This window comes from Muntiacus reevesi, chromosome 1, assembly GCF_963930625.1.
Source record: "Muntiacus reevesi chromosome 1, mMunRee1.1, whole genome shotgun sequence".
Lineage (NCBI taxonomy): Eukaryota > Metazoa > Chordata > Mammalia > Artiodactyla > Cervidae > Muntiacus > Muntiacus reevesi.
The window spans coordinates 115,261,103-115,276,115 of record NC_089249.1 but is presented as its reverse complement, the minus strand read 5'-3'; the positions used below and the strand labels follow the sequence as shown (position 1 = coordinate 115,276,115).

The 15,013-nt window shown below is 40.0% G+C and overlaps 1 protein-coding gene across 2 annotated transcripts in view; it reads right to left on the bottom strand.

The window, feature by feature from the left end:
- Positions 1 to 677: 677 nt before the first annotated feature.
- Positions 678 to 15,013, bottom strand: part of LOC136149253 (guanylate-binding protein 2-like) — a 33,842-nt gene continuing 19,506 nt past the window's right edge. For both annotated transcript variants that reach the window (XM_065909390.1, XM_065909381.1), the window contains exons 9-14: positions 14,024 to 14,126; positions 13,340 to 13,533; positions 12,497 to 12,709; positions 10,423 to 10,525; positions 9,741 to 9,934; positions 678 to 5,177 (exon numbers count right to left, since the gene is read on the bottom strand). In XM_065909390.1, coding sequence (XP_065765462.1) covers positions 5,064 to 5,177; positions 9,741 to 9,934; positions 10,423 to 10,525; positions 12,497 to 12,709; positions 13,340 to 13,533; positions 14,024 to 14,126 — 921 coding nt within the window. In that variant the 3' untranslated portion in view covers positions 678 to 5,063. The remainder of the gene's footprint in view (positions 5,178 to 9,740; positions 9,935 to 10,422; positions 10,526 to 12,496; positions 12,710 to 13,339; positions 13,534 to 14,023; positions 14,127 to 15,013) is intronic.

The window sequence follows — 15,013 nt, the reverse complement described above, 5'->3', positions numbered from 1 at the left end:
TCACATCTATACACAACCACTGGAAAAACCACAGCCTTGACTAGACAGACCTTTGCTGGCAAAGTAATGTCTCTGCTTTTTAATATGCTATCTAGTTTGGTCATAACATTCCTTCCAATGAGTAAGAGTCTTTTAATTTCATGGCTGCAGTCACCATCTGCAGGGATTTGGGAGCCCAAAAAATTAAAGTCTGACACTGTTTCCACTGTCTCCCCATCTATTTGCCATGAAGTGATGGGACCAGATGTCATGATCTTAGTTTTCTGAATGTTGAGCTTTAAGCCAACTTTTTCACTCTTTCACTTTCATCTTCATGGGGTCACAAAGAGTCAGACACGACTGAGCGACTGAACTGAACTGAACTGAACTGAATTAGATGGTAGTAGAAAAGTTCTCTAGGGCCGGCAGGGATCCCCAACATCCCCCACCCCCTGCTGCAGACTGGTACTAGTCCATGGCCTGTTAGGAACTTGGCTGCACACCAGGAGATGAGATGCAGGGCAAGAAAGGGAAGCTTCATGTGGTATGTCCCATCACTAGTAATACCACTTGAACTATCCTCTACCTCCACTTCCACTGTCTTCCATAAGACCAGTCCCTGTTTCCAAAATGTTTGGGGCCACTCTTCTAGGGAAACCAAAAGATAGCAGAGACAAAAACATTAACAGTAAGGAAATTTTATTTCCTGACACAGCAGCCAAAACTAGGGGTAAACACAATCTAACCTGTAGACAGTTAACAGAAAACCTCACGCTAGAGACGTATTTACCTCAGGTCCTTCAAAATATTAAACTATGCCAGCTTTCAACAAAAAAATTCTAGACATGCTAAAAGACCTAAAAGCAGTCTGATGAGTCAAATCAAGCATCAGAACCAGACTCAGAAATTGCAGAAATTTACAAATTATCAGACAGCTAAATTTAAAATGACTGTGATTAATATGCTAAGAAATCTAATGGAGAAAGAGGAAAATGTGAATGAACAGGTGAGTAATATATAGAGAGAAATGGAAACTCCCACAGTTTTAAGGAAATACAAGAAACTAAAAACATGGTGACAGAATGAAGAATGTCTCTGGTGGGTTCATCAGTAGACTGAACATGATTGGGATGGACTCAGTGAATTTGGAGGTGTGTCAATAGAAACTTTTCAGATTGAAGAGCACATCATATTCAACTACAGAAAACCAAAGGCAAAGAGAAAATCTTGAAATAAGCCAGAGATTTTATTTTACTCACAGAGGCACTAGGTTAATAATTATATCAGACTTCTCCTTTGAAAGCATACAAGCAAGAAGAGAATTGAGTGAAATAATTAAAATCTCAAAAGAAATAGTAATACCAAATTAGAATTCTGTATCTACTGAAATTATTCTTCTGAGTGAAGAAGAAATAAGCACTTCCTCAGACAAGCAAAAATTGAGGGAATCTGTCACCAGGAACCCTGATTTGTAAGAAATGTTTAAAGTTCTTCAGAGGAGGAAAATAATATATCAGAAATTTGGATCTACATAAAGAGTAGAATAGCACCAAAGGAGGAATAAATGGCAAGGAAATAAAAATATATTTTCTTATTCTAAGTTGATCTAACATACAATTTATTAAAACAATAATAGCACCAATGTATTTGAAGATTGTGGTGTATGTAGGAATGAAATGAATTATAGCAATGATACAAAAGACTGGACAGAAGAGTCAGGAATATTTTGTTATTTTAATGTGTTTGTGCTATCGGTGATTGGTATAGTGTTAACTGACACGGAACATGGATTGTTTAGAAATGTATATTGCAATTTCTAGGGTAAACAGTTTAAAAAAATTTTTAAGAGATATAATTGCTATGCTAAGTAAAGATAGAAAATGGAATCATATAAAATGCATAATTAAAACCAAAATTTAGAAAGGGATTGAAAGATAAAATATTGACAAAGATGTGGGCAATGAATAGCAAAAAGTATCAAGTACGGTGGATATTAATCCTACTCTATCAGTAATCAATTTCAATATCAATGATCTAAATACACGAATTAAAAGACAGAGACTGCCAGAGTGGATTAAAAACACAGGACTCAATTATCTGTTGTGTACAAGGAACCCACTTTATGAAGACAAAGGTAGACTAAAGGGATGGAGACTATGGTATATCATATGGGGTATATATAGATTATAGTATATATCTTATATGGTACATATAGATGATGGTAGATAACATCAATTCAGTTCAGTTCAGTTCAGTCTCTCAGTCGTGTCCGACTCTGCAACATGACGGACTGCAGCACGCCAGGCTTCCCTGTCCATCACCAACTGCTGGAGCTTGCTCAAACTCATGTCCATCAAGTGGGTGATGGCATCCAACCATCTTATCCTTCTCCTGCCTTCAATCTTTCACAGCATCAGGGTCTTTCCCAATGAGTCAGTTCTTGACATCAGGTGGCCAAAGTATAGGCGTTTCAGGTTCAACATCAGTCCTTCCAATGAATATTCAGGACTGATTTCCTTTCGGATTGACTGGTTTGATCTCTTGCAGTCCAAGGGACTCTCAAGAGTCTTCTCTAACACCACAGTTCAAAAACATCAATTCTTTGGCATTCAGCTATCTTTACAGTCCAACTCTCACATCCATACACGACTAACGGAAAAGCCATAGCTTTGACTAGACATGCTTTTATTGGCAAAGTAATATCTCTACTTTTTAATGTGCTGTCTAGATTGATCACAGCTTTTCTTCCAAAGAGCAAGTATCTTTTAAACTCATGGCTGCAGTAACCATCTGCGGTAATTTTGGAGCCCCTCCAAAAATAAAGTCTGTCACTGTGTCCATTGTTTCCCCATCTATTTGCCAGAAGTGATTGCACTGGATGCTATGATCTTAGTTTTCTGAATGTTGAGTTTTAAGCCAACTTTTTCACTGTCTTCTTTCACTTTCATCAAGAGGCTCTTTAATTCCTCTTTGCTTTCTGTCATAAGGGTGCTGTCATCTACATATCTGAGGTTATTGATATTTCTCCCAGCAATCTTGATTCCAGCTTGTGCTTCTTCCAGTCTGCATTTCACATGATGTGCTCTGCATATAAGCTAAATAAGCAGGGTGACAATATACAGCCTTGACAAAATCCTTTCTCGATTTGGAACCAGTGTGTTCTTCCATGTCCAGTTCTAACTGTTGCTTCCTGAACTGCATACAGATTTCTCAAGACGCAGGTCAGGTGGCCTGGTATTCCCATCTCTTGAAGAAAATTCCACAGTTTGTGGTGATCCATACAGTCCAAGGCTTTAGCATAGTCAATAAAGCAGAAGTGGATATTTTTCTGGAAAACTGTTGCTTTTTTGTTGATCCAGTGGACATTGGCATTTTGATCTCTGGTTCCTCTGCCTTTTCTAAAACCACCTTAAACATCTGGAAGTTCACGGTTCATGTATTGTTGAAGCCTGGCTTGGAAAATTTTGAGCATTACTTTGCTAGCGTGTGAGATGAGTTCAACTGTATGGTAGCTAGAACATTCTTTGACATTGCCTTTCTTTGGGATTGAAGTGAAAACTGACTTTTCCAGTCGCATTTTATCCAAATTTGACCTTGCTGAGTTATCCAAATATGCTGGCATATTGAGTGCAGCACTTTCACAGCATCATCTTTTAGGATTTGAAATACCTCAACTGGAGTTCCATCGCCTCCACTAGCTTGGTTCATGGTGATGCTTCCAAGGACCACTTGACTGCAGACTTCAGGATGTCTGGCTATAGGTGAGTGATCACAATATCATGATTATCAGCATCATGAAGATCTTGTTTTTTATTGTTCTTCTGTGTATTCTTATCACCTTTTTAAAATATCTTCAGCTTCTGTTAGGTCCATACAATTTCTGTCCTTTATTCTGCCTATCTTTGCATGAAATATTCCCTTGGTAGCTCTAATTTTCTTGAAGAGATCGCTAGGCCTTCCCATTCTTTTCTTTTCCACTACTTCTTTTCACTGATCACCAAGGAAGTCTTTCTTATTTCTCCTTGCTATTCTTTGGAACTCTGCATTCAAATGGGTATATCTTTCCTTTTCTCCTTTGTCTTTCACTTCCCTTCTTTTCTCAGCTACATGTAAGGCCTCCTCTGACAATCATTTTGCCTTTTTGCATTTCTTTTGCATGGGTATGGTCTTGATCACTGAAAAATGGAGTTAGGTAAGGTTTTGAAGCATTATAGCTATAATTCTCAGAGGAATAGAAAGGAATTATGCGCTAAAGCTTCCTTTTTGTGATTGCAGAAGTTATTCTTGGAACTGTGCATGAGGGGAAATGAGAAAAGAAGAGTGAAATAGAGAGACATTCTGTGGCCTAGAAATGGGGCAGTAATTATCTAGAGGGATTCTCTAGACAAAGAAGGTTGAACACCCACTCATATATCTATTTCACACAGGTGCAAGTAATTCCCCTACCAGTGTTTAGGAATCCCTTCAGTGACCCCAGCAATGCAGCCTCCACCCAATGGAGAACTGTCCATTCTCTGCACCCTGAAGTTAATTGTTCCAGGTCTCCCTTATTGGAAGCCATCATGTGACCTAGTGACTGCTTGGCAGGAGTGATGCTTGACTGTGCTCCATGACTTTGTATGCTCCCATCAGACTTTTCCGGTGTACACAACACTCCAACTCCATCCGTGTACCAAAGTAAATCCTTGAGTAAGACCATGGAGCTGAGGATACCTAGAGGGGTGGTTTATGTGTGAGGAAACCGTCTACACTGAATAGACCACCTCTGATATCCCCAAATTGGATGTAAATGTATCCCGATTACACAATTAAAAGTCTCTCTAGAATCAATATGCATGATTTCAAACATAGGTTCTACTGAGGTATCATACTAGTCAATTATACTATATTTAATCATGAATTGAATTCTTCTATAGGTTAAACACTGCCTTCACATTTCATTTCATCTTTGCAAACTTTAAGCCTCAATGAAAATGCACCTTATGACTTCAAGTTTAGTGGCAATTGTTTGACATCTTGAAGGTGCTCATTCAACTTGTTCTTAACAGATGGAAGCTGGTTAGGAAATTATGGTCCTTAGGTTTTTAGAGAATATTACATGATTGTGATTCTCCCTGATTCTTCTGGAGGGCTATAATCTCTTCATGAAGTTTCATGCTCTCCTTTTGGAATTCCTCCTGGAGAAGTCGTCCCTGTTCCTAAAAGGGAAAGTGGAGACTGAACACACAACTTAAAACATTTCCCACAGTTGCTAAATTATACCTATATTAATCCCTCATGGGTTGTGAAACTTCTTTTCGAAGCATTTTCCTCCTTTAATATTCATTATATCCCTCTTTCTTAAGTCTACTATAAAATTTTTCTGGGATTTATTTAGCTTCAGAAATATTCTTCTCTTACAGTTTCTAAAATATTAGTGAACCCTAGAATTAATTTTTTCTTCCTTCAACCTGAAACGACAGTCTTTTTTAAAAAAACTGTCTTTTTCTATCTCAGCTCTATATTCCATGAACTGCCAAATGTATATCTAAGAAGGCAAGGAAGATGAAGGAACACCATAGGAAGGATACTACAAAATTCAGAATCACAGCAGGTGTTTGATCAGGCAATTTAGTACAAGTATCCAAATTTTGGTAGCAGAGATAACAGAAATAAGTCGAGGAGGGAAAGCCTACACTGCTCCATTCTATATTACAGGGTAGAAATCCCGACTCGGCACAGATTTGGAGAGTAGCCTGGTGAGCAGGAAGAAAGTAGCAGCCTGGGTATGCAGCTAATTGTACGATATGGAATTTCCTGGTGTTTCAGATGGTAGAGAATCTCCCGGAAATGAAGGAGACCTGTGTTTGATCCCGGAGTCAGGAAAATCCCCTGGAGAAAGAAACAGCAACTCATTCCAGTATTTTTGTCTGGAAAATCTCATACACAGAGGAGTCTGGTAGGCTACAGTCCATGGGGCCGCAAAGAAGTCAGGGACAACTTAGCAATTAAACAACAAGATAGACTTCAATAACCAGAGATGGTTAGGGGTAGAAGCAGTAAGGGAATGAAATGTCTACCAGTGTTTGGGCTAGAACAGTCCTTAAACTGAAATAATGCCCTAACTTTTAAGAGCTTTGATTCAGAACAGTGGAAGGTAGAATGGAGATGCTACAGTTGAATACCGGAAGTTTAAGAGCCAGAACCCTCTCTTGATCTGCTATTAACTGGGCCCTCTCATTTTCCATCTTCTCAGTCAGTTGCTTCATATGTTCCTGATAACTCGCTTCTTTTTCTTGCATCATCTGTTGATTCTTCTTTTGCATTTCCTCTAACATTTTCTTTGCAGCTTCCACAGCTTCAGACTTTATACGTTCCACTTAAGAAGAAAAATAAGCAGAGAAATATGAGAATCTTAAGTTATTTTTATAGCTTTATTTCTACTTTCTCCTTTTTTACTTGTTTGCTTGTCTCATGAAGAAAGACTCTTGTGTTTATTTTTGCACTGAGCAATCAGAATCTGACTGCCAGTGCAGGAGATGTGAGTTGGATCCCTTGGTGGAGATTCCCTGGAGGAGGGCATGGCAACCCACTCCAGTGTTCTTGCCTGGAGAATACCAAGGACGGAGGAGCCTGGTAGGCTGCAGTCCATGGGGTCGCTAAGAGTCGGACACGACTGAGCGACTGCACTTTCATCTTTCACATTTCACTTTCATTGGAGGAGGAAATGGCAACCCACTCCAGTGTTCTTGCCTGGAGAATCCCAGAGACGGGGGAACCTGGTGGGCTTCCGACTATGGGGTCACACATAAGAATCAGACACGACTGAAGTGACTTAGCAGCAGCAGAGTGTTTTCAGCTGTTCTCATCTTCAGTCTCTTCTTCCTTTTCTGTCAGCGACTGATCAGTCTGTCGAAGTGCATCAGCCACACCCTCTTTGGAACCCAAATATTTCCTCAGTGTCTCTTCTGTCTATTGATGCAGATCAAGTTAGAATTAGGAAATAGAGATTATGGGTTAAAGGAAAACTTAGCACTATATGTTTCAATTCAATTTCATTTTACCCGTTTTAGAATTTATTAATGAATACTATCTCAAACTGGCTTAAAACCCAACTCTAGATCCACCCTCAAATTTGCCTCATTCTCAGTCACCCCGATGTTAGAAAAGTAATCAGTAAAGCTTATCTTCTAATTGTATGGATTGCAAAACTTATGCCTGTTCTTTGCATCAGCTAATGGTATTTGCTTTGGCTTCAAAATAAAGCCAGCAAGAGCCCATCAGTTGTAACATATTCCTCCCAAACACACTGGTCCAGGATAGTATCTCTTCTTGCCTGGACCATGGTATTAGATTCATAATTCGTCTACCTACTTCCTTCTCCTCTTGCTCCCCTACTGTCTGATTTCCTGAGAGCAGCTAGTGTCGTATCACTTTAAAAAAGATCACTTCACTCTGATGCACCAAACCCTCTGCTGATTTTCCAACTCTTTTCAAGTAAAACTGAAACTACTCTCAGGGCCCTCCAGGATACTACCTGGTTATCCTCTGGCCTTAAGCAACTCTCGACCTTACCTCCTGCCACCACTTTCTTTGCTCATTGCCCTCTTGCCACGTTTGTTGGACATAAACCAATTCATCCTTCTGGGATTTTCTGTTGTTTGAAATTATCTTCTTCTAGATGCTCGCTTGGCTTACTTCCTGACTTCCTTGAAGACTGTTGAAACAGCACCTCACTAGAGAGGTCCTCTCTAAAATCCTACATATAAAATAGGACCATGTTCCCTTCCTCTCCTAGACCTGTGATAGCAGTCACCCTAATATTTTTCTTCCCTTTGTTCTTAGTAATAGAACCTATTTTATTTTTTCCCAGTCGGGGCACATTATAGGCCATGATAAAACACTGCATTTTTTTTAACCAACCTCCCTGGTAGCTGGAGGTGGCCATAAGATTAAAATTTGGCTAATACCACTTATGCAATGGTATTATATTGGGCTTTTTACAGATCACCTTAAAGAGACTTGATCCAGAGACATTTTCTGTTTTCCCCTTTTCTTCCCATCTGTAATATGGAAAGAATGGGTGAAACTCCAACAGCCATCTTATACCATGAATTGACCTTGAAGATGGAGGCTGGGTGCTAAGGTGCTGGAGCAGGACAGGAGAGTCTGGGAACAGCATGATTGTGGAATTGTCATAGCAGCCTGGACCCCTCTGCCTTACTTCTTGTATATAAGAGGGAAAGAAACTTCTCTGTTTTTAAGACACTCTTGTTTTGTTTTTAAATAATATGTGCCCAAACCTAATTCTAACTGATATAACCTGAGTATACTGGCACAGAAGCTTAGTTATGAGCCCAGAGTTTCCTATTAGAGTTTCCATTTCAGCTGTACCACTTAATACCTGTACATCTTAGGTGAGTTATTTTACTTCCCTCAGTTTTCTTATTTATAAAATGAGGACATTGATATCATGTACTTCATAGTGCTCTTATGAGGACTGAATGAGTTAAGCCCATTTCTTTCCTAACACAAAATAGGTCTATATGTGAACTGCTGTTATTATTAGATTTGCTGTAAGCTATACTTTGTTGATTGCTGGTGAATACTTTGAAAGAACTTGCTTTTTTTTTTAAACTGCACTAATCCCAGTTATAGACATTTTGTTAGGCCTGAGAAGAGAATTTTTGGATGATAGAATGACTAAATTATTGAATAAATTCTGCAAAACGTTTTGAGGGCTACCCACTGTGCTTCCAAGAAGCACTACCATGGGATGAATAGCAGATTCATCCCATGGTAGTCTGTCCTATTGAATAAACCCATAGTAGTCAATGAAAGCCACAGGCACCATTTACCCATTGCATTTTTGTTGTTCCCACTGTAGTTTGAAAGAGTCATATCAGCGAGGCCCCAGAAATGGTGATCAGTAGGTAATTTACCAGTACCCTCTTTCTGGGCACCTGGTGGTACTTATCCTTCGGCTCATTCATCTTCTTAATAAATAGATAATAACCTCCTGGTTTAGAAAATGTTCCCTGCTTCACATCTTCATATAGAGGATGAAATATATCATCAATTAAAGCCATGCAGCAATCTGAGGATGCGTTCATGTTCTGTCTACAAAAGTCATGTCGCTTTGCTTCTAACTCGTCCTGTGAGGTGAAAAATAGCACAAGTGGTACCGTGAGCCATGATGAGGTTGTGAACCAAGGTGGATTACTGGGAAATGCTTCTCCTGCAGAGAAGGTGGCACATAAATATAACACACCCCTCATCATGTTGGGAGATTCTAGAAAACTGTTAGATAGAGTGTTGGTTTAAAAAATACATCTACTTCTCTTTGTGTTTATCTGAAACTGTTTTCCGCATGGTTTTATTTTCCTTTTTTTTTTTTTAGCTTCAGAGAATGAGTCTCAAAGCATAAACACTGCTCCATTTGAAACTTCTCTTTTTAAGTCCCTAATAGTTCACCACACAATGGTCGAGTATGGCAGGCCTGCAGGAAGTTCCTGATTCCACGGTTTGTGACTTAGTGACACTCAACCTTCATGAAATGAGATTTCTTTGTTGGTAAAATGCAGGAAATTGTATCCATCTCATAGATTCCCTGTCAGGATAGACTTGAACAACCAGAGATGGTTAGGGGTAGAAGCAGTAAGGGAATGAAATGTCTACCAGTGTTTGGGCTAGAACAGTCCTTAAACGATATAATGCCCTAACTTTTAAGAGCTTTGATTCAGCACAGTGGAAGGTAGAATGGAGATGCTACAGTTGAATACCTGAAGTTTAAGGGCTAGAACCCTCTCTTGGTCTGCTATTAAGTGGGCCCTCTCCTTTTCCCTCTTCTCAGTCAGTTGCTTCATATGTTCCTGATAACTCGCTTCTTTTTCTTGCATCATCTGTTGATTCTTCTTTTGCATTTCCTCTAACATTTTCTTTGCAGCTTCCGCAGCTTCAGACTTCATACGTTCCACTTAAGAAGAAAAATAAGCAGAGAAATATGAGAATCTTAAGTTATTTTTATAGCTTTATTTCTACTTTCTCCTTTTACTTGTTTGCTTGTCTCATGAAGAAAGACTCTTGTGTTTATTTTTGCACTGAGCAATCAGAATCTGACTGCCAGTGCAGGAGATGTGAGTTGGATCCCTTGGTGGAGATTCCCTGGAGGAGGGCATGACAACCCACTCCAGTGTTCTTGCCTGGAGAATACCAAGGACGGAGGAGCCTGGTAGGCTGCAGTCCATGGGGTCGCTAAGAGTCGGACACGACTGATCGACTGCACTTTCATCTTTCACATTTCACTTTCATTGGAGGAGGAAATGGCAACCCACTCCAGTGTTCTTGCCTGGAGAATCCCAGGGACAGGGGAGCCTGGTGGGCTTCCGACTAAGGGGTCACACATAAGAGTCAGACACGACTGAAGTGACTTAGCAGCAGCAGAGTGTTTTCAGCTGTTCTCACCTTCAGTCTCTTCTTCCTTTTCTGTCAGCGACTGATCAGTCTGTCGAAGTGCATCAGCCACACCCTCTTTGGAACCCAAATATTTCCTCAGTGTCTCTTCTGTCTATTGATGCAGATCAAGTTAGAATTAGGAAATAGAGATTATGGGTTAAAGGAAAACTTAGCAGTACATGTTTCAATTCAATTTCATTTTACCCGTTTTAGAATTTATTAATGAATACTATCTCAAACTGGCTTAAAACCCAACTCTAGATCCACCCTCAAATTTGCCTCATTCTCAGTCACCCCGATGTTAGAAATGTAATCAGTAAAGCTTATCTTCTAATTGTATGGATTGCAAACCTTGTGGCTGTTCTTTACATCAGCTAATGGAATTTGCTTTGGCTTCAAAATAAAGCCAGCAAGAGCCCATCAGTTGTAACATATTCCTCCCAAACACACTGGTCCAGGATAGTATCTCTTCTTGCCTGGACCATGGTATTAAAGATTCATCATTCGTGTCCTACTTCCTTCTCCTCTTGCTCCCCTACTGTCTGATTTCCTGAGAGCAGCTAGTGTCGTATCACTTTAAAAAAGATCACTTCACTCTGATGCACCAAACCCTCTGCTGATTTTCCAACTCTTTTCAAGTAAAACTGAAACTACTCTCAGGGCCCTCCAGGATACTACCTGGTTATCCTCTGGCCTTGAGCATCTCTTGACCTTACCTCCTGCCACCACTTTCTTTGCTCATTGCCCTCTTGCCACGTTTGTTGGACATAAACCAATTCATCCTTCTGGGATTTTCTGTTGTTTGAAATTATCTTCTTCTAGATGCTCGCTTGGCTTACTTCCTGACTTCCTTGAAGACTGTTGAAACAGCACCTCACTAGAGAGGTCCTCTCTAAAATCCTACATATAAAATAGGACCATGTTCCCTTCCTCTCCTAGACCTGTGATAGCAGTCACCCTAATATTTTTCTTCCCTTCATTCTTAGTAATAGAACCTATTTTATTTTTTCCCAGTCGGGGCACATTATAGGCCATGATAAAACACTGCATTTTTTTTAGCCAACCTCCCTGGTAGCTGGAGGTGGCCATAAGATTAAAATTTGGCAAATACCACTTATGCAATGGTATTATATTGGGCTTTTTACAGATCACCTTAAAGAGACTTGATCCAGAGACATTTTCTGTTTTCCCCTTTTCTTCCCATCTGTAATATGGAAAGAATGGGTGAAACTCCAACAGCCATCTTATACCATGAATTGACCTTGAAGATGGAGGCTGGGTGCTAAGGTGCTGGAGCAGGACAGGAGAGTCTGGGAACAGCATGATTGTGGAATTGTCATAGCAGCCTGGACCCCTCTGCCTTACTTCTTGTATATAAGAGGGAAAGAAACTTCTCTGTTTTTAAGACACTCTTGTTTTGTTTTTAAATAATATGTGCCCAAACCTAATTCTAACTGATATAACCTGAGTATACTGGCACAGAAGCTTAGTTATGAGCCCAGAGTTTCCTGTTAGAGTTTCCATTTCAGCTGTACCACTTAATACCTATACATCTTAGGTGAGTTATTTTACTTCCCTCAGTTTTCTTATTTATAAAATGAGGACATTGATATCATGTACTTCATAGTGCTCTTATGAGGACTGAATGAGTTAAGCCCATTTCTTTCCTAACACAAAATAGGTCTATATGTGAGCTGCTGTTATTATTAGATTTGCTGTAAGCTATACTTTGTTGATTGCTGGTGAATACTTTGAAAGAACTTGCTTTTTTTTTTAAACTGCACTAATCCCAGTTATAGACATATAGTTAGGCCTGAGTAGAGAATTTTTGGATGATAGAATGACTAAATTATTGAATAAATTCTGCAAACGTTTTTGAGGGCTACCCACTGTGCTTCCAAGAAGCACTACCATGGGATGAATAGCAGATTCATCCCATGGTAGTCTGTCCTATTGAATAAACCCATAGTAGTCAATGAAAGCCACAGGCACCATTTACCCATTGCATTTTTGTTGTTCCCACTGTAGTTTGAAAGAGTCATATCAGCGAGGCCCCAGAAATGCTGATCAGTAGGTAATTTACCTGTACCCTCTTTCTGGGGACCTGGTGGTACTTTTCCTTCGGCTCATTCATCTTCTTAATAAATAGATAATAACCTCCTGGTTTAGAAAATGTTCCCTGCTTCACATCTTCATATAGAGGATGAAATATATCATCAATTAAAGCCATGCAGCAATCTGAGGATTCGTTCACGTTCTGTCTACAAAAGTCATGTCGCTTTGCTTCTAACTCGTCCTGTGAGGTGTAAAATAGCACAAGTGGTACCGTGAGCCATGATGAGGTTGTGAACCAAGGTGGATTACTGGGAAATGCTTCTCCTGCAGAGAAGGTGGCACATAAATATAACACACCCCTCATCATGTTGGGAGATTCTAGAAAACTGTTAGATAGAGTGTTGGTTTAAAAAATACATCTACTTCTCTTTGTTTTTATCTGAAGCTATTTTCCCCATGGTTTTTTTTTTCCTTTTTTTTTTTTTTTAGCTTCAGAGAATGAGTCTCAAAGCATAAACACTGCTCCATTTGAAACTTCTCTTTTTAAGTCCCTAATAATTCACCACACAATGGTTGAGTATGGCAGGCCTGCAGGAAGTTCCTGATTCCACGGTTTGTGACTTAGTGACACTCAACCTTCATGAAATGAGATTTCTTTGTTGGTAAAATGCAGGAAATTGTATCCATCTCATATATTCCCTGTCAGGATAGACTTCAATAACCAGAGATGGTTAGGGGTAGAAGCAGTAAGGGAATGAAATGTCTACCAGTGTTTGGGCTAGAACAGTCCTTAAACTGATATAATGCCCTAACTTTTAAGAGCTTTGATTCAGCACAGTGGAAGTAGAATGGAGATGCTACAGTTGAATACCTGAAGTTTAAGGGCTAGAACCCTCTCTTGGTCTGCTATTAACTGGGCCCTCTCCTTTTCCCTCTTCTCAGTCAGTTGCTTCATATGTTCCTGATAACTCGCTTCTTTTTCTTGCATCATCTGTTGATACTTCTTTTGCATTTTCTCTAACATTTTCTTTGCAGCTTCCACAGCTTCAGACTTTATACGTTCCACTTAAGAAGAAAAATAAGCAGAGAAATATGAGAATCTTAAGTTATTTTTATAGCTTTATTTCTACTTTCTCCCTTTTTCCTTGTTTGCTTGTCTCATGAAGAAAGACTCTTGTGTTTATATTTGCACTGAGCAATCAGAATCTGACTGCCAGTGCAGGAGATGTGAGTTGGATCCCTTGGTGGAGATTCCCTGGAGGAGGGCATGACAACCCACTCCATTGTTCTTGCCTGGAGAATACCAAGGACGGAGGAGCCTGGTAGGCTGCAGTCCATGGGGTCGCTAAGAGTCGGACACGACTGAGCGACTGCACTTTCATCTTTCACATTTCACTTTCATTGGAGGAGGAAATGGCAACCCACTCCAGTGTTCTTGCCTGGAGAATCCCAGGGACAGGGGAGCCTGGTGGGCTTCCGACTAAGGGGTCACACATAAGAGTCAGACACGACTGAAGCGACTTAGCAGCAGCAGAGTGTTTTCAGGTGTTCTCACCTTCAGTCTCTTCTTCCTTTTCTGTCAGCGACTGATCAGTCTGTCGAAGTGCATCAGCCACACCCTCTTTGGAACCCAAATATTTCCTCAGTGTCTCTTCTGTCTATTGATGCAGATCAAGTTAGAATTAGGAAATAGAGGTTATGGGTTAAAGGAAAACTTAGCAGTACATGTTTCAATTCAATTTCATTTTACCCGTTTTAGAATTTATTAATGAATACTATCTCAAACTGGCTTAAAACCCAACTCTAGATCCACCCTCAAATTTGCCTCATTCTCAGTCACCCCGATGTTAGAAATGTAATCAGTAAAGCTTATCTTCTAATTGTACGGATTGCAAACCTTGTGGCTGTTCTTTACATCAGCTAATGCAATTTGCTTTGGCTTCAAAATAAAGCCAGCAAGAGCCCATCAGTTGTAACATATTCCTCCCAAACACACTGGTCCAGGATAGTATCTCTTCTTGCCTGGACCATGGTATTAAAGATTCATAATTCGTGTCCTACTTCCTTCTCCTCTTGCTCCCCTACTGTCTGATTTCCTGAGAGCAGCTAGTGTCGTATCACTTTAAAAAAGATCACTTCACTCTGATGCACCAAACCCTCTGCTGATTTTCCAACTCTTTTCAAGTAAAACTGAAACTACTCTCAGGGCCCTCCAGGATACTACCTGGTTATCCTCTGGCCTTGAGCATCTCTTGACCTTACCTCCTGCCACCACTTTCTTTGCTCATTGCCCTCTTGCCACGTTTGTTGGACATAAACCAATTCATCCTTCTGGGATTTTCTGTTGTTTGAAGTTATCTTCTTCTAGATGCTCGCTTGGCTTACATCCTGACTTCCTTGAAGACTGTTGAAACAGCACCTCACCAGAGAGGTCCTATCTAAAATCTTGCATATAAAATAGGACCATGTTCCCTTCCTCTCCTAAACCTGTACCCTACTTTATTTTTCCTCTGTGCAATTTTTGTCTCTTTGATAGCAGCTTCTA